The sequence below is a fragment of the Myotis nattereri genome, assembly GCF_964212035.1.
Source record: "Myotis nattereri genome assembly, chromosome: 1".
In the NCBI taxonomy this organism is placed as follows: Eukaryota; Metazoa; Chordata; class Mammalia; order Chiroptera; family Vespertilionidae; genus Myotis; species Myotis nattereri.
This window is the reverse complement of record NC_138075.1, coordinates 146,177,595-146,204,344: the sequence shown is the minus strand read 5'-3', so window position 1 is coordinate 146,204,344 and position 26,750 is coordinate 146,177,595. Positions and strand designations below refer to the sequence as shown.

The following is a 26,750-nucleotide window of genomic DNA, read 5'->3' as shown; positions in this document are numbered from 1 at the left end:
ATGAAACCTCTTCCTGCAAACCAAGCGCATGGCGATGTTCCTGCCAGTCCAGCAGATGATGAGTGGGATAGAGACAGGACACTAGTTGTGCCCAGGATGTGCGGAGAGGCTCAAAGCTGCAGGTAGCAGACCTCACAAAGGTGAGATGCAATGCTGCTCCCTACAGCGCGCCACAGACACATCGCGGTCTCGCCAACGCCTCCAAGTGGCAGCGATGACCCCTAAACGCTCTCAGAGGAAGTGTGTGAATTCAGGCAATGCTTTTTCAAAGTGACGAGGTTTAAAAGAAATGTTTGCTCCAAGGCACCAAGGGTGTAAAGCTTTTTAGAAAATACACAGAAATGAACAGACTAAAAAAAGGAATTCATTCTCAATAGAGAACCCTGCTACGTGTAAATAATTACTTCAGACAGATTACAATCAAATTGCACATCTCAGACTGTGCTGCGTGGGAGCAGGTCCAACCCCAGGGCATTCCCGCGGGCGCTTGGGGCGGCTGCTGGTGGAACTTACAGGGCTCGTCCCGGAGCTGGAGCACCTGTGCATCATTTGTACTTATAAAACCCTTCTCCCGTCTTCTTGCCAAGCTTTTTCTCTGCTACCATCTTGTTCACGGACGGGCTGGGCTGAAACAGGGGGTTCTGTGTATCCATCTCATGCCACCCTATTGAGAGGAGGGAAGAGGGACTCAGATGAAGTGCTAGGCTTATTTTCACATCTCAGCATTCCCAGGGCAAGACTAAAGGTCCCACTTTGATGTGGGAGAGTCCGTTGGGTGTGGTGCCCCTCAGGCCAACATGGCAGAGAGAGGCTGAGCTGGTGCAGCCCCAGGGCCCCAAAGGAGGTGAGCTGCCTGCCTTCCCCCCACCCCACGCTGCTTGAGGCCTGGCTCCTGTTTATCCAGCCCTTCCTGAAACCACTGGTTTAACTGCGGTTGAACCCTTCACAGTCAAACAACTTTCAGAACATGTGAAAAATCTGAATTTGCTGCTGCTGGGATTTTACATCCTCTTAAAATTCCAAAGTGCATGCTTCAAGTAGAACCTTCCTCACTCCTCCCGAACACGTAAGTGTTCTTTGTGAAACCTGGTAGTATGAGCTACCTGCAACCTCAGCAGTCCCACTGTAATAATTATTTTTCCTGTTTCAGAGCCTTCACAGTAAAGTGGACACATTAAAGAAAATGGCTGGGTATCCTGACTGCAGCGCGGTCACACAAATCAGACTGTGCGAGAAGGACACAGTGCGTCAGTGCCGCTTCATGGTTTCACACGGTGCTGTGGTTTTGTGGTGGAACTGCGGGGTGATACTGGGAAAGGGTAAACAGGACTGTCTGTTTTATATGTGAAACTTCCTGTGAATCTATAATTATTTCAAAGTGCAAAGTTAAAAATAAAAAAGGTACCCGGTGAAGAGATGCTAGGGAGCCAGCACATTTTTCCTTCCTCTACCACCTAGTAACTTGAGTTGGTAAGCCATGTGGGCAGGACTTCGGGAAGTCTCCTAAGACCCCTTAGAATTTCTGTTTTAAACAGGCCTGTAAGTCACAATTGAGAGAAACTACCTCAACTCAATGAAGAAAGACAACAGAGAATCCCAAGTCGTACCGTCCATGATGAACTTCGTTGTGTCCAGCCCAACGTAATCAAGAAGCTCAAACGGGCCCATGGGGTACCCAGCTCCTAGCTTCATGGCGATGTCGATGTCTTCCTTGGACGCGTCACCTAGGGAGAAGGGGAGCCTGTTACTGTCTTCCCACAGTTCTCCTTGCCAGGTCGCTAGTTCCAGAACTACTAGAGTTCTGCATATCTGCACATTCAAAAAATATCGGGAGTCGGGATTTCTGGCTTAAGTCAGAGACACATGCTAAACAGGTCACAAGACTTTCAAAGCTGTTTTGTAGGTGAGTTCTGCCCATGGACAGAGAAAGCCCCCGTGACCCTGATTCTAACATTAGTTACTTTCTAACGGGTTGGAAATTTCCAAGTCTGGAATAATTTACTAAAATATCATTTAGAGATTTTAGAATCTAAAGCAGATTTCTGATTGATAAATGGACTTTTCTTTATAAAAAGAACTAAGTTTTATACTTTTGTACTTATTGTATATATATTTTTCTTTTCCAGCTTTCTTGGTTTTGCAAGTAATGAGTATCACAGTCACATAAACACTTCAGTCAAAATAACGTTTGAAGAAAAGCCCAGACCTGCTTTAGAACTGCTATGAAAGCTGGAACATGTGCTGAGAAGACTGAGACAAGGGCCAATATGCTTCTTCCTAGGAGTTTCATCCTCAGCATCCCGTCCTTGGGCCACAGGAGGCCTTGACAGAGAACAGCCTGTCCCTTTCTCCGAAATCGGGAGCGGGAAGAGTCTATAGTAGGTGGCTATCTAGAATTTTGTTCCAAAGCATAAAGAAAGGGACAATTATACCAAAATGTTAAAAACGCTCAGAGTATATTTCATACCTAAGTATTTTGGATTTTGGGGCATGAGAAACAGGAACTATTTAAAGATCTATAAAGACGATTTTTTAAAGCAAATTAAGTACTGAAGTAATGCCAAAGGATTTCAAGGCAGTCCAAGGCGATTAAAATACCAGGCAATTATTTCATAAGGGTGACATTATTAGTACTCCCCTAATAAGTTAACCAGTGGGGCCTGAGGATCATGATTTAAATTCAGGTCATAAGAAAGCAAACAGAGCAAAATGAGCATACACACTAGCCTCATCAGGTATCCTCATTCATTCATTCATTCATTCATTCAACTTGCATTCATATCTGTCATGTACCAGGCACCCAGACTTAGAATGAGACAAAGAAAATCAAGAAGAGCACTTGAGTATGAGTACTCAAGATATAATGGGAGAAGTCAGATGTGTAAACCAAAAATTTCACCATGAACAAGAGCTCAAGACTCACGCAGCTGTGTGGGCAAAGATGGGGAGGTTTACTCACACTACCATGACTTCACCAAAACTACCACCAGGCCCAGGTCCTAAATGTCCCAAAGAGACACCCCAAGGGAAGAGCAGGTAGCGGAGGCGATCTCAGGCAGCAGGAACAGCATGTGCAAAGCCAGGGATGAGAAAGAACATGGCAGCTGAAAGGCGGAGTCTGCTCAAAGAATGTCATTAAACCCCACGGCTTCTATGCTGTCAGAGCCGGAATGCTGGAATGACAGCCTCGCACATTCCTCCGGCTCAGCACCTGCCGTTCCCTGTGCTGGGTGCCCAATGTCCTCGGACTTCTGACATCTGTAGGCCTCTGCTCACTACCCTCCCTCTCCGTGCATGTGAACTAAGCACGCGGGGCTGGGACTCCTGCCATCCTCTTACTTTATCTTTCTCAGAGGTTACTGGTCTCAACCTAACGTGCTGGTTATTAACTAGCACTAGGGGCTCTCTCATCTCATAAGAATATAGGCTACCTAGGGACAGAAATCTCCTGGCATAATGGTTCTAACTCACCTAATGCCATTTAATCAAATCTACATTCAAGGACAGGCAATGAACCCTAGAGGAAAGACTGTAATTCCAGACTCAGAGACTCACATACTTCAAAAAATAATATGAAGACAGCATATCACTAAACAAAACAAAACCTAAACAGTTTTACAGCACAACTCTTAGAAATTCTATTTGGAGTTAAAACAGAGCCAAAGACGCAAAAAAGAGAGAACTAAATAAAACACACACGTATAGATTGGTGTGCTCTGTGGGAGTTAAATGTGGTGGGGTGTTTTAGACCAATAATTCCTAACTTACTTTATGGTGAAGCACTTCACTGAGAAGCTGATGCCCTCTACAAAGAAAACGTTACATACATGCAAAATTTTGCATGAACCTTAGGGGGTTCTTGGAACCCTCCTCCCCAGATAAGAGCCCTTAACTCTAGACAACAGGAAAAGCCTCCTCAGTGAACTCCCAGATCTCCTGCAGCCTGCGAACCTGGGAGCGCCCCAACAGGGCTCTTTTGCTGGCTCATCAGCACCACCTACCAGCCACGGTTGGCATTACCACCACCCAGGGTCACAGCCACAAGGAGCAGAACCTCTGCAAGCCACCATTCCTTTATTCAGCAATAGTGACCTCAATGCCTGTCCTGTACCGGCACAGTAAGGATATGAAGATAAGACCTGGACACCGCCACAGGAAAGGAAAGGGAAGGGAAGGAGAAAGACACCTGCCCTGCCGCAGGAACTGAGTGGCAGCCAGACAACGAAGAACCAGAGCATAAAGACACTGGCAACCGATCAGGTCCGGCCTGCAGCCCTGAGGACACACGGTGGAGTTGTGAGAAAGGTCGGGTGAGGGAAAAGGCCCTCTGGCAAGGACACGGTCCTTGATGACAACAGAACCTCTGAATATAAAGAGTGACAGTGTGAGCAGGACATCACCGTGACTGGAGGCCAGTGACTGTGGCCCCATCACCCTGCCAGAGCCTACCGTGGCCTGTCAGAGTGGCACCTGATGGGGGCAGCTGTCTGCTACTGGGCACCAGCCTGCTCAAAGGTGTGGAGAGTGAGCTCTGACCCGCAGGGATGAGGGTGACTGGCTCCACCAATCAGGCCTTAACGACAGTGGGGATGAATGAGAGTGACAGAAAGAGGACAGAAGCTGAAGGACGCAGGGACGCTCGAAGCTCAGAGGCAGAGGGGAGAGAGGTGGAGTGCCTGGATACCATGGGGAGTTGGTGCAGCCTGTGGCTTTCTGCAAGCTGTTCAGCTGCCAGGAGGCCTGAGTGGATGATGACTGGGATGAGCCCCTGCTGTAATGCCCCAGCCCCTTCTGCTGAGCCTGCACCTCAAAGCAGCAGTGTGCCAGCCGTGTGTGGAACACTCACCCCACAGGTGTATCAGCAGTGTGTGTATGGACTGAACGTTTGCATCCCCCAATTCCTATGTTGAAACCGCCCCCCCCCCCCCCCCCGCAATGAAATGGTATAAAAAGGCGGGGCCTTTGGGAAGTGATCAGGATCAGATGAGGTCATGAGGGTGGAGCCCCCATGAGTGGGATGAGAGCCCCTCAAAGAGCCAGTTTCCTCTCTGCAATCTCCACGTGAGGACAGTGTGAGGACACAGCGAGAAGTCAGCAGCCCGCAGCAGGCCCTCACCAGAACCCAACCTTGCCGTCACCTTGACCCTGGACTTCCAGCCTCCAGATTGGTGAGATATAAACTTGTTAGTTACAGGCTACCCAGTCTGTGGTATTCTTGTGACAGCAGCTCGAGCTGCCCAAGGCAGTGTTGTACAGAGCTTTCCTCAAGAGTTCAGAAAAGGCTGGGAGAAAGCGTCAGTGTACGCCTTCGCTGTATGACTCTGCTGCTGGGCCCTGGGCGCCCCCGCCATGGGGCAGACACAGCATGCACTGTGTTCTCACCCCCCAGGACAGCACGAGACTGTCTGCAAACACGGCAGAGACAGTTACAGTTAGGGAGAGGTGTGAGGTGGCGTGAACACCTTTGCTGCTTCAAGGAGCCCCGCTGAGGCAGGGCTAGCACAGGGGAGCTGGGATGACAGGGAGGAATCAACAGTGACAAATGAACAGATGTGACAGGCAACAGAGGATCCAGAATGGGTTCAGGTTTCAAGGTAGAAGAGATGCTGGCAGGTCAGCACAGACAATGGAAATGGGTGGCGGGTGTGCACCTCACACCTCTGTGTGGGCTGAAGGAGGGCAGAACCTTGAGGGCAGCAGCAGGGAGATGGTAAGGAGCCTGAGGTTGACATGAGGAGTCCAGACCACAGTGGGCCTGCTGGTAGAAAGCCCCGCCCCCGACATGACCCCCAGCTGTTCTAGAAGAACAGGCGCTGGCTCCCAGGCCCTGAGAGCAGTCAGCGGGGAGGCAAAGGGACAGAATGACAGGTGCTGAGGGCAACGTCAAAGGCAAACTAAGGGTCAGATTCCCCTTCCAGCTTCACCTCACCAGCCACTGGTGACGATGAGGCGCAAAGGGAACGCGTCTGTTCAGAAAGAGAACACTGCTGGGGACTCGGGACAGAGACAAGAAAACGACTTTGAACTTACACTCTGATGCATGGTCCATCTGCAAATACGCCAAAGTGACAGTGTGTCGCAGGGAGAAAAACACCATCGGGAGGGGAAGCACCCACACGCTCTATTCTAACACATCACACTACAAAAACCAACCCTGCCTGCAAGGTTGGGCAAGACATTTCCCGCTTCCTCTGAGCTGTAATTAGGCGTATTTGTTGATAGATAAACACAGAAGTGTTGGTTTGATCTTGGAGCAAAAGTGAGGCAAATGCTCTCCTGAAACACAGAGAAAAGTTTTAATATTTAAAGCAGATTTTGAGGAAGCAAATGTGCTTTCATCTCTCTGGAAGAGCTGGTAGAAACGTTTTGTTTCGAAATGACATGCTCAGGAGCAAGCATTTGTGAAGTAATTGAAAACAATTACACTTGCTTTTTATCCATCCTATTAAGGCTCTTTGCCTTTGAAGCTGACATGATAGTTACCTTTCCAGAAATGTGGTGGGGAAGGCAGGCAGGAGGCTACATGACATTTTATAATCTGGACCGGGTCCCAGGTCTTATACGTCTATCAACAAGTACTGAGGAGACATTTTAGACTATTCTTAAGGTTAAAAACCCAATCTGCACCGTGGCATCATCAGCAAGGCCGGACGGGGCTGTCAGAAGTGGTCCTTAGCGCATGCCAGCCTTGTTACTTACTTCCTATCGCAGTCACAGTTTAGAGCTTTAAGGAAAACTGAAGGTTACCTAGCCCAGTCATTTTCACATTACTACTATTATTTTAAGCAATAAACCCTTTAACCAAAAGCAGAGATCCAGGATATAAAGCCGTGCTGGCCGTGCAATTGCTCTGGCCAGGACTACAGTGGAGGGTCCCAGAGCCACACCTCAGAGGCCTCCCAGGGAACCCAGGGGGCCCTGGCAACACACTGACAGAGGTACCAGGGCCCAGGGTGAGGCCAACTCACCCGGCTAGAAAATGGATGCTCCTTCCCTGCTCTGTAAGGCCCGCCCTTCCTGCAGCCCCTGCCTGAGGACATCCAGGCCTGCGGCTCCCGCCTGGCCCAGGACAGCCACCTCATTCGTACCTCGTTCGTACAGCCGGACTGCTTCCATGAGGTAGGGCACCAGCAGGCGGTTCACAATAAACCCGGGCGTGTCCTGTTTTAGGAGACAGAGAAAGAAAAGACACGTGAGTTTTCATTGAACTCTATCTTTTGTGAAGTTACCAGGCTGCCCCTATGTTACCCATATTCATGAAGCTATACATTTTCAAAACTTGTATTATAGTAGCAGCACAGCCTTATTTCCACTTTACATGACAATTTATCCAACAACTATAGTACTTAACAAAACGGCAGATGCCCCCACTGCCTGATCCTGAAATAAAGGCAGGTTAAGGAAGGGGGTTGTCAGAAGAGCATGGCTTTGGGGGCAGGCAGATCTAGGCTCAAATTCTAACACTCTGACCTTGCATCATCCTGAAGTCCAATTTTATGATTTGTGAAATGGAGTCATCATTTCTATGTGATGTGCAGACACATCAGAAAACAGTTTTGCTGTGCACATTGCCCGGCACTCAATGGCAGCCCCTCTGCTCCTCTCCTTTCCTCTCCTCTCCTACACCCCTGTCAGGGATCTAGAAAAAGCAACACTCCATCTCAAACCCCCACAGCAGCACTTCTTCTGGGCTCCTCAGAGCCATTCCTGGGCCCCTCAGGATTTTCTCCTGCTTCAGTGCACAGTGGAGGCGGTCGAGCTGGGAACAGGTTTCGGGACAATCGACGTGAGGCCAATCACTGGCCTTTCACACACGCTACTTAGGACCCACCACTCTGGACAACTCCTTCCACTCTTTCCCTCGCATCGAAACCTTCCCCATCTCCCCTGGAGACCTAGTGTGGGATGTGGGTTCACCTACTGATCTCTTTTGGGGGCTAATAGGGCGGTAATTTTTGGTGTATTTATGTGAAGCTGATTCCGTTACGTAAATGGCCCCTCTCTTTGAAAAAAAAAAAAAAAAAGGCTGTGATCTCCCTGCAGGCAGAATTCTCACCCTGGCCTTGGGTTCCATTTCTAGCACACTAGGCAATCCGTACACACTGAATTAAAGATGACCCACCCTGCACTACTCTTACAGCTAGCCTGACTGCACAGGACACACTGGGCAGCCAAGCCACAGGGCTTATACCTCCTTTCAAACATCCTACCCCTAGCTACCAGGAATACAGACATGCATACAAGAGCTGTATCCGTTTCACCAAGGTTGTATTAATGAAATGATGACGACTTTATAACCAGGGGGAAAATGCTTTTCAAATTTAAAAGGTTTATTAGAGAAACTCAAATGAGGCACACCATATACAAGGTTAGAAGTCAGAAAGCAGCCTGGGAAAAATATCTGCTCTACTTACAATATACAGTGTTTTAAAATAGAGTTTATATTGTCTACATAAAGAGCCTGAAAAGAGTGCTAAAACTCACAAAGTATTTAAACACGCTACAAAAAATTTTCATTGGAGATGAGGAAGAAGATGGCGGCGATATAGGCAGACTCCTCCCAGGCCGTGTCCTGGAGCAAATGGAGTGAGCAGCTGAAACTAATAACACCCACCCCGAATTGGCGAAATTGCTCAGCTGGTGAGACGGTTTGCAGCCGGGAAGAGCAGAACTCCCCGGGAAAGGTAAAAAAAAACAGGGATTTGGGCAGCAAAGTTTGCCAGACCTCTGAGCCCAGAGGGTCAGAGGGAGACCACGTGGCAGACAGCCGTGTCCCTTGGGACAGGCACAGCCCCTGACTGGGGAAAGGAGATCCACGGGATTCCTGGCGCCGCCGGGGGATTTGAGAGCTGGGTTCTGTGATCGCAGAGGACTGAGCCTAAAGGGGGCAGCCTGAAAAGCTGACCAGACTGCCGGTAAGAGAAGAGATTACAAGGACTCAGCCTTCCCCGTTTCCGCGGCCGGCGTTTGTTTGTTTTCACTGAATCCTGTTCATAAGACATTTCGGATACAGACACTCACCTGTGCTGAAGAGAGGGAGAGGGTGCGGAGGAGTGGAATCTGGGGAGAGACTGAGGAGAGAGGGGGGCCGGGAGAGGTGGCAGTGAGTTGAGTGCTGAGACACCCCGGAGCCCAGGACTGGGGCAGCCATTCTCTCAGGAGGGTGGGACTCCTCCACCTAGCCCCCAGGCAAGGAGCACAGCCACACCCAGATTCCACCCTGAACGAGATCAAGGATTAAAATAATCTGATCAATCCCTGGAAGTTAACAGGGTCTGGCCTATAGAGGGATTTTCAATCCCAGCAACAACACAGAGCCGGTAACTATGAAGGAACCAGCTCTGGGCAGTGGACTTCCCCAAACCAGTTTTAAGTGCAATAGAGACAATAAACCCAAGCTACTGGACAGAGAGGCCCTATAGCCTCAGAGGCAAACCCAAAAACACTGCCACCCAGAGGCTGAGCCACAAACTGACTCTTAGCTAAATACAAATTAAGGCAGTCTGGGACACAAATACGGCCTGCTTTAAAATCAGGACTGTGGTTTACAACACAGAGGAACAGTGTATCGCAGGGAAATTCAACACTCTCCTGAATACCTGGCAGGACTAAGGCGAGCCAGACTGACGAGTAGAAGAACCGAAGGACCTTCACTACTGCAAATATTTTTTTTCTTTTTTTCACCTTTTAACTAAGAAACCAATTTTTTTTCTTCTTTTTCCATCACCTGATTTTACCCTTTTAATTACTACATTTTTATTTTTAACCAGTATTATTACTGCTGCCATTTTACCATTTTTTTAAGTGCCATTTTATTTTCTCTTTATTTTATTTTGGGATTAGTGTTCTCCATTCTATTTTCATTGTTCCTTTAGCATCAATTTTCCCTACCTCAACTTTACCTCTATGCTAAAACCCTCTCCCTCACTTTTCCCCTTTTGTTGTCCTGTTTCTCTTACCCTATTCCTGCTTTAGATTTTCCCTATTCCTTCAGTTTACCTCCTGTCAAAATTTCACCCTACTTATATATCCTATTTCCAATCCACTGCTCTAAATCCTTATACACATATCCCTTATCTTTCTTCACTATCCAAAATTTTTTTTCTTCTTTTATCTTTCTATTGTTTTGTTGCTGTTTGCTTGGTTGTTGAGTATATTGGTTTTTTTGTTGTTGTTGTTTGTTTTTTTGTGTGTCTGTGTGTGTGTGTGTGTGTGTGCGTGTGTGTGTTTTAGGACTGGTTGTGAAGCTGTTTTTCTTTTTCTTTTTCTTTTTTTCTGCTGGTTTTTCCCCTTCCTCCACACCCCCCCTCCTCCCCGGTTATTTTTGTGCTTCTGTTTTCCCTTGCCTCTCTTGATATTATTGGTTGTTTCTAGTTTGCATTCATCTCCAGGGAGCTGTTGCTGGAATTTGTTGGGATTAGTGGCGGTTCTATAAGAGTTTTCTCCTCATATACACAGTCTCTTCCCCTCTTCTACTTCATTCTCTCTTTTTGCTTTTTCTTTTCTCTTTTCTTTCCCCCTCCTTTTTCCCAATTTCATTTTTGCACTCCTTTTTTTTTCTTCCCTACTTTTCTTTTCTTTTCTTTTTTCTCTTTTATCTTTTTCTCTTCTTTCTTCCTTATCCCCTAATTCTCTTAATTCAGGTGGTCACCTTTATTTGGGGTTATTAATATCACGAATATATTTGTGTTTAGTGCCTGGTACGTGGTGCCTTGTTGTGTTGTATTTTGTGCCTTTAAATCAACGCAGCAGATCCAAGCAACAGCAACCTCCTGAGCAACACACCCTCTGTCTGAGGAACAGCAGCTGTACGTGAAGCCTCCCCCCACCAGCCAGAAAAGCCACCACAGCTGTGAACAGCACCCACCAGAGGAGCTGCCACCTGAAGAGCAGCTGCTACCGCAACTGCCCGAGGAGCAACCACAGCCCAAGGAGCCACTGCCGCCCAGGGAGCAGCCACTGAACAACTCAACATCTAGATATGTCAGTGAGATCAAACATGGGTAGACAAAGAAACCCCCAAAGGAAAGAGAGGGAGGACTCTCCAGAAAAGCAGCTAAGTAATACAGAGGCATGCAACATGACAGAAAAAGAATTCAGAATAAGGGTCCGAGAGTGCATAAACCGGATGGAGGAAAAAATCAACAACTTCTGCAAGAAGCAAGAAGAAACAGATGAGAAAGTCAACTACCTATGCAAGAAGCAAGAAAAAACAGATGAAAAAATCAATAACATATGGAAGAAGCTAGAAGAAACAGATGAAAAAATCAATAACTTAAGTAAGACCCAAGAAGAAATGAAGAGTGATATAGCTGCAATAAAAACACCATTGAAAGTATCAACAGTAGACTAGGAGAAGCGGAGGACCGAATTAGTGAATTAGAAGACAAGGAAGCAAAACACACCCAAAATGTACTGCAATTGGAGAAAAAAATTAAAAGACAGGAGGAGAGCCTAAGGGAGCTTTGGGACAACATGAAACAAAGCAACATATGAATAATAGGGGTGCCAGAACAACAGAAAGAGGAACAAGGATTAGAAAACCTATTTGAAGAAATAATATCAGAAAACTTCCCTGAGGTGGGGAAGAAAAAAGTCACACAAGCCCAGAGAGTCCCAAACAAGGTGAACCCGAAAAGACCCACACCAAGACACATCATAATTACCATGGCAAATGTTTAGGACAAAGAGAGAATCTTACAGGCTGCAAGAGAGAGATGGAAAGTTACATACAATGGATCTCCCATTAGACTGTCAAATGATTTCTCAACAGAAACACATCAGGCCAGAAAAGAATAGACGGAAATTTACAAAGTGATGCAAAGCAAAGGACTGAATCCAAGAATACTCTATCCAGCAAGGCTATCATTCAAACTTGAAGGGGAAATAAGAAGCTTCACAGACAAAAAAAGGCTAAGGGAGTTTATCACCACCAAGCCAGCAATGCAAGGAATGCTAAAGGGACTGGTATAAAAAGAAGAAATAAAAAGCTCAGAAAGAAAACAGCCACACACACACAAAAAAAATGGCTACAAACAAGTGCCTTTCAATAATAACTTTAAACATAAACGGACTAAATGCTCCAACCAAAAGACATCGAGTGGCTGAATGGATAAAAAAAACATGACCCATACATCTGCTGTCTATAAGAGACCCACCTCATTAGAAGGGACTCACACAGACTGAAAGTGAAAGGATGGAAAAATATCTTTCAGGCAAATGGAAAGGAAAAGAAAGCTGGGGTAGCAATACTTATATCGGACAAAATAGACCTCAAAGTGAAGGCCTTAACAAGAGATAAGGAAGGCCACTTCATAATACTAAAGGGATCAATACAACAAGAAGATATAACCCTGGTAAACATATATGCACCCAATGCAGGAGCACCCAAATTCATAAAAAAACTCCTGGAAGATATCAAAGGAGAGATCGACAACAATACAATCATAGTAGGGGACTTTAATACACCACTGACAGCACTGGATAAGTCCTCTAGACAAGCAATCAGCAAAGAAACAGCAATCCTAAATGACTCACTAGAACAGGTGGACTTAATAGACATCTTCAGAACACTTCACCCCAAAGCCGCGGAATATACATTCTACTCAAGTGCTCATAAGACATATTCAAAAATAGACCACATATTGGGTCACAAGCAAAGTATCCCTAAATTCAAGAAGATTGAAATCATAAAAAGCATCTTCTCAGACCACGATGGCATAATATTAGAAATAAACTACAATAAAAACAACCCAAAATACTCAAACACCTGGAAGCTGAATAGCATGTTATTAAATATTGATTGGGTTACCAATGAGATCAAAGAAGAAATTAAAAACATCCTGGAAACTAATGACAATGAAAACACAACAATCCAAAACCTATGGGACACAATGAAAGCAGTCCTGAGAGGGAAGTTTATAGCTCTACAGGCCTATCTCAAAAAACAAGAAAAAATGGTAGTAAATCATCTAACTCTACAACTCAAAGAATTAGAAAGACAGCAACAAGAAAACCCCAGAGTGAGCAGAAGGAAGGAGATAATAAAGATTAGAGCAGAAATAAATGACACAGAGACCAAAAAAACAATACAGAAAATCAATGAAACCAAGAGCTGGCTCTTTGAAAGGATAAACAAGATTGACAAACCTCTAGCCAGACTCACCAAGAAGCAAAGAGAGAGGACCCAAATAAACAAAATCAGAAACGATAGAGGCGAAATAACAACAGACCCCACAGAAATACAAATGATTGTTAAAAAATACTATGGACAGCTCTACTCCAACAAACTAGACAACCTGGAGGAAATGGACAAATTCCTAGAAAAATACAACATTCCAAAACTCAATCAGGAAGAATATAAAAATCTCAATAGGACAATAACTATGGAAGAAATTGAAGCAGTCATTAAAAAGCTTCCATCAAACAAAAGCCCAGGACCAGACGGCTTCACAGGGGAGTTTTACCAAACATTCAAGGAAGAACTAAAACCTATCCTCCTCAGACTACTACAAAAAATTCAAGAGGAAGGAACACTTCCAAGCTCATTCTATGAAGCCAGCATCACCCTAATACCAAAACCAGGTAAAGACAACACAATGAAAGAGAATTACAGGCCAATATCCCTCATGAACATAGATGCCAAAATCCTCAACAAAATCTTAGCAAATCGGATCCAGCAGTACATCAGAAAGATCATACACCATGACCAAGTAGGATTTATCCCAGGGATGCAAGGATGGTACAATATCCGCAAATCAATAAACGTGATACATCACATAAACAAATTGAAAGAAAAAAACCACACGGTCATATCAATTGATGCAGAAAAAGCATTTGACAAAATTCAACACCCATTTTTGATAAAAACTCTCAGTAAGGCGGGAGTAGAAGGCTCATACCTCAACATAATAAAAGCCATATATGACAGGACCACAGCCAACATCATACTCAATGGACAAAAACTAACACCATTTCCCCTAAGAACAGGAACAAGACAGGGATGCCCACTCTCACCACTCCTGTTCAACATAGTACTGGAAGTGTTAGCCATTGCAATTAGGCAAGAATAAGAAATAAAAGGGATCCAAATTGGAAAAGAGGAAGTAAAACTGTCCTTATTTGCAGACGAAATGATATTATACATACAAAACCCTAGAGACTCCATCAAAAAACTACTAAATACATGAATTTGGCAATGTAGCAGGATACAAAATTAACCCCAAGAAATCTGAGGCATTTCTATACACCAATAGTGAACTTTCAGAAAGAGAGATTATAAAAACAATCCCATTTACCATCGCACCAAAAAAATTAAGCTACCTAGGAATAAACTTAACTAAAGAGGTAAAAGACCTCTACTCAGAAAAGTATAGGACGTTGAAAAAAGATATAGAGGAAGACATAAACAGATGGAAGAACATACCGTGTTCATGGATTGGTAGAATCAACATCATTAAAATGTCCATACTACCCAAAGCAATCTATAAATTCAATGCACTTCCCATTAAAATACCAACGGCATACTTCACAGATCTAGAACGAACTCTCCAAAAATTCATCTGGAATAAAAAAAGACCCCGAATAGCTGCAGCGATCCTGAGAAAGAAGAACAAAGTAGGTGGGATCTCAATACCAGATATCAAGCTGTATTACAAAGCCACTGTTCTCAAAACTGCCTGGTACTGGCACAAGAACAGACATACAGATCAATGGAATAAAACAGAGAGCCCAGAAATCGGCCCGAACCAATATGCTCAATTAATATTTGACAAAGGAGGCAAGAACATACAATGGAGCCAAGATAGCCTCTTCAATAAATGGTGTTGGGAAAATTGGACAGATATATGCAAGTAAATGAAACTAGACCAACAACTTACACCATACACAAAAATTAACTCAAAATGGATAAAGGACTTAAATGTATGACAGGAAACCATAAAAATTCTAGAAGAAGCCAAAGGCAACAAAATCTCAGACATATGCCGAAGCAATTTCTTCACTGATACAGCTCCTAGGGCACTTGAAACTAAAGAGAAAATGAACAAATGGGACTACATCAAAATAAAAAGCTTCTGCACAGCAAAAGAAACCATCAACAAAACAACGAAAAAACCCACTGTGTGGAAAAACATATTTGCCAATGTCATATCTGATAAGGGCCTAATCTCCAAAATTTATAGGGAACTCATACAACTCAACAAAAGGAAGATAAACAATCCAATCAATAAATGGGCAAAGGACCTAAATAGACACCTTTCAAAAGAGGACATTCAGAAAGCCAAGAGACATATGAAAACATGCTCAAAGTCACTTATCATCCAAGAGATGCAAATCAAAACAACAATGAGGTACCATCTCAAACCTGTCAGACTGGCTATCATCAACACATCAACAAACGACAAGTGCTGGAGAGGATGTGGAGAAAAAGGAACACTCGTGCAGTACTGGTGGGAATGCAGACTGGTGCAGCCACTATGGAAGACAGTATGGAGTTTCCTTAAAAAACTGAAAATGGAACTCCCATTTGACCCTGTGATCCCACTTCTAAGGAATATATCCCAAGAAACCAGAAACACCAATCAGAAAGGATATATGCACCCCTATGTTCATAGCAGCACAATTCACCATAGCTAAGATCTGGAAACAGCCTAAGTGCCCATCAGTAGATGAATGGATTAGAAAACTGTGGTACATCTACACGATGGAATACTATGCTGCTGTAAAAAGGAAGGGACTCTTACCATTTGCAACGTCATGGATGGACCTGGAGAGCATTATGCTAAGTGAAATAAGCCAGTCAATGAAGGAAAAATACCACATGATCTCACTCATTCATGGATAATAGAGACCATTATAAACTTTTGAACAATAATACATACAGAGGCAGAGCTGCCTCAAACAGATTGTCAAACTGCAGCGGAAAGGCCAGGGAGGGTTGGGGGGCAGGAGGGAGGGGGTAAGAGATCAACCGAAGGACTTGTATGCATGCATATAAGCATAACCAATGGACATAAGACACTGGGGGATAGGGGAGGCTATGGGACTGTCAAGGGCGGGGGGAAAAAAAGGGCACATATGTAATACCCTTTGTAATACTTTAAGCAATAAAAAATTAAAAAAAAATTTTCATTGGAACAAAACTGGCATTTGCCAGTAAGATTACTGGGAACAGGTTTTTCCCCATTAAAATACTCAGTGTTTTTGAGGATGTTGAGACAGATACTCTCATAATGTTAGTGGCATGTAAAGCGACATCATCCTTGAATACAGCAATTTAATTTTATGAAATTGTACAGCTTACATTGTTCATGCATTTTTATCAATTTATTAAATATACTTTATTGCACTTACTATGTGCCTGGTATTGTTCTAAGTACTTTACAAATATTAATTCAGGCCCTGGCCGGGTGGCTCAGTTAGTTGAAGCACTGTCCCGTACACCAAAAAAGGTTGCGGGTTCCATTCCTGGTCAGGGCACATACCTAGATTATGGGTTTGATCGGGGCGTGTACAGGAGGCAGCCAATTGATGTTTGTCTCACACATCAATGTTTCTCTCTTTCTCTCTTTCCCTCCCTCACCGCCCCCCCCCCCTAAAAATCAATAAAAACATATCCTCAGTTGAGGATTACAAATATAGATATATATATATAAAATTTATTCCTCATACTAACCCTGTGAGGTAAGTACTGTTATTACCTATCTGTACCTAAAGGACACTGAGCCACAGAAAGGTTAAGTAACTTGTCCAAAGTTACACAGCTAGTAAGTGCCAGAGCCAAGAGGTGAACCCAGTCTGGCTGGCTCCAGAGTTCACGGCCTTAACCTTTTTACCTCACACTCTCCTTCCCTGTGAATTCTCACTATGAAAAGACACACTGCAGGTACATGAATGCCACTCTTCTATGTCAGGTGTTGGCAATTACCAATGCCATCCTATAGTCCAAATCCAGCCCCCCCCCCTCCCAGCCCGTTTTTAAATAAAGTTTATTGGCACACGGCCACATTCATCTCAGCATGTGCTGTCTCTGCTGCCTTCCCGCTACAACAGCAGGATTGAGAGGCTGCAGCAGAAACCACGTGCCCTAAAATATTCACTCTGTCCCTATCCATGAGAGCGTGCAGACCCCTGTCCTATGTGGGTGCCGTATATCGTCAGGATGCCTCTCCAAGAGCCTGAATAACTGACCCAGAAAGCCTCCCAGGAAGCACTACGGTCTAGTCTGGAGAAAGTGTTCTGGATGATACAACAGGTACTTTTGTGAGACCAAGAGTTCCCACCCCTGCGCCTGGCGTGGCTCCCCTGTGGAGGAACAGCCCTTGCTCTCAGGAAGTATTGATTGTGCTGCTGAGCTTGACCACTGGGTCGGCCCTGCACCCCCACTTTTACAGCCAGCCTCTGATTTGCTACACATTGTTCTTTCTAGCATATTACTACTACCTGCCACTCACACAGCATAAACTGGTAAGAAAGTCCAATCATAACATCTGCTTAGTAACATGATTTTTAAAAAATCCAGACAATTTAAAACCACAAAACTAAACAAATAAAAAACCAGTGTTAGGAAAGTGAGACTCCCTAAGAGCCTACACTCCTGGGCTGGGGACTAGCATGTGCTGTTCTGCTCTTTCTGGTGCCCGGGGTTCACATCCACAGGCGAATGACTCGGCTGATTCGTGAACAACCCGAGTCTTCATGGGCTAATACAATACTGTGAGTTCAAACTCAAGAATCTTTTAGAGCCCTGACTGGTTTGGCTCAGTGGATAGAGCATTGGCCTGTGGCCTGGGCGGGGGGGGAGGGGGGTCCCAGGTTTGATTCCAGTCGGGGGCAGGTGCCTTGGTTGCGGGCATGTCCCCAGTCGGGGGTGTGCAGGAGGCAGCTGATCGATGTTTCTCTCTTATCGATGTTTCTGGCTCTCTATTCCTCGCCCTTCCTCTCTGTAAAAAATCAATAAAATATATATATTTTTAAAAAGCAATCTTTTAGAAAGCAAAAGTAGGCTATGAAAAGAACAACAATGATACAGAAAATTATGGTAAAAAAAAAGGTGAGATAGTTATAAAAATTTTTAATGGCATTTTGTGACACAACTGCCCCTTTAGAAAAGCTGCCAAGTCATGCAGAAGTGTGGCCCTTACATTTCGGGAGAACCAGTGAGTAACTAAACAAATGTAGAGACTGAGGTAACCAACGCGAAGCAGTGGAGGGCCAGGGGTGACTTTGCAGCTCATAACTGGGGACCCTAAGGGGAAAGGTCGAGGCATGCTTTCCATTTGACCGCACTTCTCACTGAAAACAAAACACACAAACGACAACACAGCATTCCACTGAGAAGCAGCTTTCCTAGCATGACCTGGGGCAGGGCGGGCTGCTCTTCTCTCATCACCTCCCGACTATGCGTGCTGCTCCTGCCAATAGCGAAGGCCCAGTGTTCTGTTTGGGATGCACGGGTCCGTCAGGCTGTGCCGGACACACAGGGTGGTTCTGGCTCCTGAGGCCCAGAAGCTAAAGCTGATGGAGTAACAAAATCCATCTGTGGGAACACAGCCACTCTTCAACAGTCTGCTGCGCCCCTTTGGATCTCAGACTCCCCATGATGGCCCTGGAGAGCTAGAAAGGAGGCGCAGCTCACTCTTCCCAACCCATGGACAAGCCTGCAGTACAAGTGCCCCATCTCCCGCATCGTTCTCCTGCACAAGAATTCCACCGGGAGCAAGTCAGGTCCCGGGAAAATCAGCCCTTCCCATGCTACTCAGACTCCACCTTGCAGGTAACAGGATGCTTTCCCAGGGCTTTGCTGAAGTCTAGCAGAGATTCAAACGTCTTCTGGCTGGTCATCGGCGTTTTAATGACCTGGAAATGCAAAGTGAAGAATTATGACCCAGATCAGCACACAATTTTAACAGAACAGTTCAAGAAACATTGACCAAAAGCACCCACACGGGCAGCAAAAATAGCTTTCGTTTCAGAATAGAAGGATCTCAGCCAGAAACAAAATGTTTAACAAAACGCCCACTTTAAAACACTGAAGTACTGCAGAATACACAAAATCAAGGCCTAAAATACAAGGGTGAGGGTTCGTGTAGGAGAGTTTTACAGGCTTTGTTGTGAGACAGACCTGGGCTCAAATCCCAACTGCACCACCTCCTGGCCCACAACTCGGCATGTTTTGTGAGACTAAAACGACACTGAAATCACTCTACCTGTCTCAAGGAACTGAGGCGAGACTGTGCGGCAGGGCAGGATTGCAGCCCTAGCAGGCACGAACTGCTCCCTAGGTGCCAGCTTTTGCTGGTGTTTTACCTGCTCCTGTTTACCACTTCAGGGAGGTAACTGGGGGAGCCTAAAGGCTCTCTTTGCTTCTGAACAGGCCAACCACAGAGGAAGGCTTTCACTTCCTGCAAACAGGGGCCCAGGGCTGGGGCTGGCCTGCCAGGCACCTTGGGAAGGTGCCCCAGTCCTCGTACTTCCTACGAGGTGCAGTGCAAGGGTCTAGTGGGCCACTGGGATCCACAGGCGACGGCACAAGCACCATGCCTCGCAGCCAGCCCTCAGGAAACATTGACTTTACATGTCAAGAGTTAGATTCTGGCAAAAGGACTGAGAGCCAGGTGAATTCATACTTTAAAAAAACCAAAGGAGATTATATATATATATATATATATATATATATATATATATATATATATACACATACACACACACACACACACACACACACAATGTAAATGCCACTTAAGGACTTCACCGAAAGTCAAAGCAAACAGGCGGGGCTTCTCCGTCAGACGCTGTCTATGAGCTTAGGCAGGCCAGACCAACCCTGCGTGCCTCTCTCCTGTGACATGGGATGAGGACACCCGATACGTCCGCCCTACTTGAGGGTGCCGTGTGCCTTAATGAGCCAGTACCTGTGCAAGATGAAAGGTGCAGCTAAGTGAAGAGATTCTCACTGTGTTTTAATGTGAGCACAGCCTGGGGTGTGGTGAAGTGCCAGGACACTAAGGGAAGTCAGTAAGTGGAAGCAGAAAGAAGCGCCAGGAAGATGGGGACGAGGCTGGGAAGAACCAGGCCAGACACTGCTCTGTGGCATCACCCATCGGAGAGCAACCCGAGAGCTGATCTAAGGAGGCGCCGCACATCCCATCAGAGCTACAAAGATGGAGTAGGGCACAGGCCGTGCAGTACGGAGTTTTAAAAATAATGTGTTAAAGAAGTCAATGGTAAAGGCTTTTAACGGGAGGGCTGCATATTCATTCACTTAACCAAGAGCAACATGCTACACATAATCTGCTTATAGCTCCAGCAGGGTCTGAAGAGAAGATATATATATATATATATATATATATATATATCCAGTTCCAAGTAAAAGGCAAGAGCCACTCAGCCACATGTGAAAGCTAAAGAATAAACACTGAATAGAGAAGAGCTCTTTTTTAGAAAATATTTTCTAGAGAATGCTAACATTTGCTAATAAGTATTAGCTGTTAACAACCAATGTGTAACATTTTCAAAGACACAGATGGACCCAATCCAATAAATGCAGTTGAAAACAACATTATTAGAGTTTGAAGTAAATCTATAAAATGTGTCTTTATCTCCAAAACACATATGCACATGATATGTGGTTTACACAAGAAAGTAATTAGTTGCTAAGTACAGAAATGTTAAAAATCCCATTCCACTTCTTTTGCTCTTTTCTGCATAAAAGAGGATAAATGTGGTTTTCTCTATCCCCTCTTCATTCTTCAACTTCTTCAAAAACCGCCATAGGGAATGGGGTAAATTGGAAGAAGCTGAGGAGCAATGTTAGTAGAACAGACAGATTCCTATCGCAAGCTGGTCAGAGCTGTCACTCGACAGAAAACTATAGGAAAACAGTCCTCGTTAACCTCACGCTCACGCTGCTGCGGGATGGGGTGGGGTGGGGAGGGCAGGGATAAAGGAAGGAGCAAGGCCTGGAGAAGGCAGCAGTGGGGAAAACAAGTCCCGAAACACTCGGGCTCCACATCCCCCACACTTCGCACGGCAATAAATCTCCAACCTCACAACAAATGCTACTTTAATAGCAGCTGCTCCTCACACCCCGTCATTAGTCCACTGTAAAAGGCAAGTTGCCACATTTCAGGTACCAATTGTCTACTGTGACTCCATCTTCCTCATCCCCAAGTCTCCAAGCAAACAGAAGCAGCAACCAGGAAGGCTGGGGCAGCTCTCCCAGGCCACTCCCTTCCACCTGCGGGTTTGTGGTCAGGAAGTTCAAGGTTATCAGGAGCTCTTTAAATAGCTCTGATCACAACACCCAAAAGATGTGCCTCACCCTTGCACAATACTGAGGCCCTAGTAAATGGGGCCAAATTCATCCCAGGAGCAGTGGACGAGGAGGTGATAGTGGCTCTTGTAAAACCAGGCTGTCTAATAAGAATTCCATCTACAGCCTGGAGCAAACTGGCCTCACCGAGACCAAACACGTGTGGCTCTCCCCTGGTCGCATCAAGTCAGTGATCTTTAGTGCTGCCTCCCAGTCAGATGCCTCCCTCTGCACTGCCCGCCAGCTTTGGAACAAACAAGTAACTAACATTCCACAAAGTTAACTGCCCTCCTGGACATCACGGGTCAGAACACAGGGCTGTGGAGAAACGAAGCACAGGGGCCTTCCTTTGGCTCTGAAAGGATAGGCTATCCCCAGAAAAACACAGCACAAGGACAACCTACCCCCCCCCCCGCCCCACTTAGAATCCTTCCGGTGCAATGCCCCATGGCAGGGCGGGTGCGAATCAGAGGAGCAGGACAGAGTTGCACAGCAAGCAGACACGCACAGCAGGGGCCCACTGACCTCCACGAGCTTCATCATGGGCACCGGGTTGAAGAAGTGCAGCCCGGCGAAGCGGTCCTGTCTGGTGGTGGCATTGGCTATGTTCGTGATCTGCAGAGAGGAAGTGTTGCTGGCAAAGATTGTGTGTCTGTGGAGAGAAAGATGGTAGGTTATCGGAATGAATCCCATCTTTGGGAACAGTCAGGACTATTCTCAGATGCAATGCATGAGGCAACACTTCCTGCCCAGATCTGCTGTCCTGACCCCCGGAGGAAGCCAGAGAAAAGACTTCTTCATATAAGAAACTGAAGTCAAGTGACCTGGTTCACTTAATTTTAAAATTTTATATTAAGCAATTTAAAAGTTATTTGTTCCAAAGGCGTACTTATTAATCTTTGCCAATCATTACTTAATTTTAGGGAGCAAAATTTCTCCTCTCCACTTGTATTAATTTTCATGGTATGAGGGAAAAAAGGAGGCAGCTACTTAACCAACCTCAGCCACAAAATAAAACTCTAAGTGATCAAAGACCAATGAAAGAAAGGATGCATCCAGACACTCAAACAAAAATTGTAAAGAAACACCTGGATTCTCAACTAGAACCATCAGATAAGAAACATGAATCAAGATCTTTTCCCCAGTGAAAAGCTTTACTTCTCCACTGAATGGGAATTCAAATGAAAAGAGAAGAAAGCCACCTGGTCCAAAAGCAGTTTTAAGGTTCCACAAGTAGAACTGGGAAAGAAAACATACATGTTTATACATGATAAATGTAGTTCAAGGTATTGTGCTCCTAAAAAGACAGTGCCGTCTTCTTTTGTGCATATAAAATATTGTGAAATTTAAAAAAAAAATACTGACTTAAACCAAATTTAATTTTTAAGACCACAATAAAGTGGGGTGCCAAATGAACAACAGGCAAATCTTTTTTTTTTTTTTTTTTTAAACAGGCAAATCTTTAAATAGGCAAGACTTACAAGCTTTCCTATGGCACCACCTTGTGGATGAGTAGATACAAAACACCCTAATGCTAATTAGAACCACAAAGGCCAGGTCACAATACAGCAGGAAGGAGAGCAGTCCTTTACTGAGGATTTGTGGTTCCTGCTTCCCAAAACATCAGGGGCAAGTGGGAGGAGGGGCAGAAGGCTGAGAGGGGAAACACGTGGATTTGGAAAGAGGGGAGAAGACTGAGGTGAAAGGAGAAGCCAGTGTGGCTGGGTGGCTGGTCAAGCCCCCAGGAAAGATCCTCCGGATCTTATACTCAGGAGAGCGCTCACTTTTAAGGCACCACAGCACCCAGCTTTCTCAACAACTTCCAAGTTAGCCAATTTAAAAGCCAGGTAGAGGGGCTTTTTCTTTTTTTAAATTTTAAAGTTTTAAAATTCTAGTTTTCAAAGCTGCTTGCTTTTTGGTCAATGGAGGAAATAAACTACCTCCCCATACAGAAGGCAATGAGAAAAGATCCTCTGCAATAACAACGAGTGTGGTTGCCACAAACCACACACCCTGAGCCATAGCAGCAGGGGCAGTTGAAGGGCACTTACCGGACATCTGAAGGGCAACCCACTTGCAAAAAGGGGAAATGAAGCACTGATTGCAGAGCATGTTTTGTGAAAGGATGAAGTCACAACAGAGCCCAGTCCCAAGTGTCCCCAACCTAGCACACTCCCAGCACATGTTTTACCAGAAGGGGAAATGTCTCCTCCCACTGCTCCTACCAGCATCTCATGTCTTCTTCCAACACAAACACAATGTGCTGCATAATGAGTATGCAGGGTTGTCTTATCTTCCACAAAAGTATGCCCTCACATTTTCCCTTTCTTGGACCATCTTTTGTTTTTCCCTTTCTGACAGTCAGTTACAAAAAAAGCTATTTTTCTCTTAAATGTACTAAGAAAAAATCGACAGTGCTAGCCTAATGATCACTGGCAATGCCTGCAGGCCTGAGTGTGGAGAAGGCAAGAAGGGGTGGTGGGGACTGCGGTGGGTCAGAGTCCAAGAGTGTCGGCAGGGGAGAGCCAGGACTCAGCTGACTAGGGGCCTTAGCCAAGCTTTCATCTGCAGTTCCTACACGAGAGAAGTCATGTCCTCCTCCATCTGGAATGCTATCACTGAAACATATTTTCATCTCCTGTTACAGGACCTAACTGTAAAGCACTGCAGTAAAGTATATCTTACTCAAGCTACTTAAAATGAAAACAAGTGTGTAGAGAAGGACAACTGATGGCCAGAAGCACAGTCACATCTGTGGTGGGCACCACTCCCCCTATTTTACAGATTGCTAGGGAAGTTAGTCTTAGAGTTAGAACTGGGATGGTCTTTGAAATTATTTACCCCTAACCCAACTCAAATTACAGATGATACAACTGAGAGCCAGAAAGGTTTGCTGGCAGTCCACAACCAGAGGGAAGTGGTGGGGGTGGCCCCAGAACCCTCACTTTCCCTACAGTCCTCCCATTACTGGACGCTGACATAGAGGGCAGTCACACCTGTCACTGTCACCAGGGAATGACCAACATTGCAATACTAGAAGCCTGGTGCACAAGATTCGTTCACTTGGCAGTGGGGGGAGGGGGGGGTCCCTCAGCCCAGCCTGTGCCCTCTCGCAGTCCGAGAGCCCTCGGGGGCATGTCCAACTGACGGCGTAAGAGCAGGCCTAAGTGGCAGTCGACACCCTTAGTGCTGCCACAGAAGCGGGAGAGGCTCCTGCCACCGCCGCCGCACTCGCCAGCCATGAGCCCGGCTTCTGGCTGAGCAGTGCTCCCTCTGTGGGAGCGCACTGACCACCAGGGGCAGCTCCTAAGTTGAGCTTCTGCCCCCTGGTGGTCAGTGTGCGTCATAGCAACTGGTCATTCTGCCATTCGGTCAATTTGTATATTAGCCTTTTATTATATAGGACAGGCCAAACTACTCGGTTATACTCCCTTTCCCGGGGCAAGTGTCTGCTTATCTTAGAGGGCTTCCTGCCGACTTTGGAGCCAACCAAGAAAACCCTCGGTTTCTGTTAGGTGTTTCTGCAGCCCCTACATGCCAGTGTACAGAGCATGAGCATGCAGACTGGCAGTGATAGACAGGTGACAGAAAGATAAGTCTCTTCTCTTTCCTGGGCAGGGCCTCTCCTGAACCCAGGCCATAGAGCTCTGAGGGTTGACATTCTAGCAGGCTGGTATGCAAGGGTCTCTCTGTAGCCACTGCTCACTAGTGGCTGCCTAAGAATTACTTGTGTCATATAATCTTATTCTGACCAAGAAGGGTGAGTGCAGTCAAATGAAACAGAAGGGGAGCATGAATGAGTCAGTCAGGTGTCACCGTCACCAAAAGCCAGAGTCAAGCACAACAGAAGGCTCCAGACTCTGAGAACATGAGCTGCACGTGCACAAGCGTGCTGACCGTGCACAGTCCTGAGTCCCAGGCACCTGCATGCCTAACCTTCATGGGGCTGGCTATCCTCCCCACCCTTCACCAGAGCCTGGTCAGCACTTAATGCTCCTTTAATGCTCACAAGACCGTTACGATTTAATACAGATAAAGCTTAGAACAGGAGAGCCCTGGGAAAACATTGTGCAGACAGAGGCACCCCTTCTCTTACACCATTCTGTTAGTTCCACCCAAATAAGGGGACATGGGAAACTGCTCTGAGGGTCCTCAGCAGGCACTGAAGGACATGCCCTCCTCCACCCTCTGGCCTGCGAGGGCCCGTGACCCAGATGCTGCGAGAGGCAAAGGCCTGGCCCGGATGGGCCCTCCATTTACCATGGGAAATTCCACCTTTGTTTGGGGACCAGAATCAGATCAGGGCAGCCGGATCCTCAGGAAGCAAACTGGGAATGGGGAACGGAGACCAAGGGAACTAGCTGTGGGCGACACGGGGAGTGGGCTTACGGCCCGAAGCCACGTTCCGGGGAGGAAGCCCTCAGACCCAACAAGGACGTCAGGGTCCACGTACTCGGAGGCAAACTTGTCCAGCCTCTTGAAGAGCTCGTTCTTCACCTTCAGGTTCTCCACGATGGCCTCCACCACCAGGTCCATGCTGTGGACGACAGACGCCGCGTCTGTGTTGGTCGATACGTTGCTCAGGGTCTTCTCCACAAACTCACTGCCTGCCTGTTGCCGGGAAAGGAAGGAGACATTCACTGAGCTCACTGGAAAATGGAGTGTGACTGACTGCTAAGGGGAAGGAAAGAGGAGGGTGAGACTAGGCCCACACACCTGACACAACCTGAATGCACCTCGAGATTCTGAGAAATAAAACTCCCTATGTTCCTGCTTAGGGACAGCGGCATCTCCATGTATGTTAGATACCGAGGCAAGAATTCGGCCTGTGGACAAGCCCAGCTGCTGGCCAACTATCACTGTCAGCTATAGGTTGTAATCTTCCAGGCTTCTGGCCAGCTCTGCTCTGGTTACTAAACCGTCTGTTAACAGCGCCTGTACTGACCTGCTGACATCTGTCCCCAGAGTGACAGGCTGCCAGGTTCTGGTCCAGGAAGCCTATAATTTGTCCTTCCGGGGAAGGGTGAAAGCTTAGCTCAGGACCATCCGTCAGTCTGGGAGGTGGTGCTGACTATTGCCCTCTCACAGGAGGTAGGGAAGAGCTGAGTAGGAGCAACAGAGAGGGTAAGAAAGCCAAACTCAGCATTCCCCAGACAATACTCTCCCATCACAGGCCAGCAACTGGTGTTTCAAAAACATGCCAGGCACAGCCTCTGCTCTCACGAGCTTCAAGTCCCATCTTTCCTCATCGTGACTCCAGGTCTCCACAAACAGACCTCAGGGCAGGAACAGACAGTTCTGCCACTTGATTTCAAAATGTAATTTGCCCACGGACATCGAAATGGTCATAATCAGCCAAAGCTCCCAAATCATCACTGAACAGCCAACTCTCAGAGCTGTTCAAAAGAAACATGAAGTGAGAGGACAGGTCACTTTT

At 46.1% G+C, this 26,750-nt stretch overlaps 1 protein-coding gene across 1 annotated transcript in view; it reads right to left on the bottom strand.

The window, feature by feature from the left end:
* Window positions 1-342: 342 nt before the first annotated feature.
* HADH (hydroxyacyl-CoA dehydrogenase) overlaps window positions 343-26,750 on the bottom strand; it is a 53,057-nt gene continuing 26,649 nt past the window's right edge. The window contains exons 3-8 of the mRNA XM_081088819.1: window positions 25,767-25,924; window positions 21,839-21,965; window positions 18,769-18,858; window positions 7,089-7,161; window positions 1,608-1,724; window positions 343-664 (exon numbers count right to left, since the gene is read on the bottom strand). Of these exons, the coding sequence (XP_080944945.1) occupies window positions 546-664; window positions 1,608-1,724; window positions 7,089-7,161; window positions 18,769-18,858; window positions 21,839-21,965; window positions 25,767-25,924 (684 nt within the window). The 3' untranslated portion in view covers window positions 343-545. The remainder of the gene's footprint in view (window positions 665-1,607; window positions 1,725-7,088; window positions 7,162-18,768; window positions 18,859-21,838; window positions 21,966-25,766; window positions 25,925-26,750) is intronic.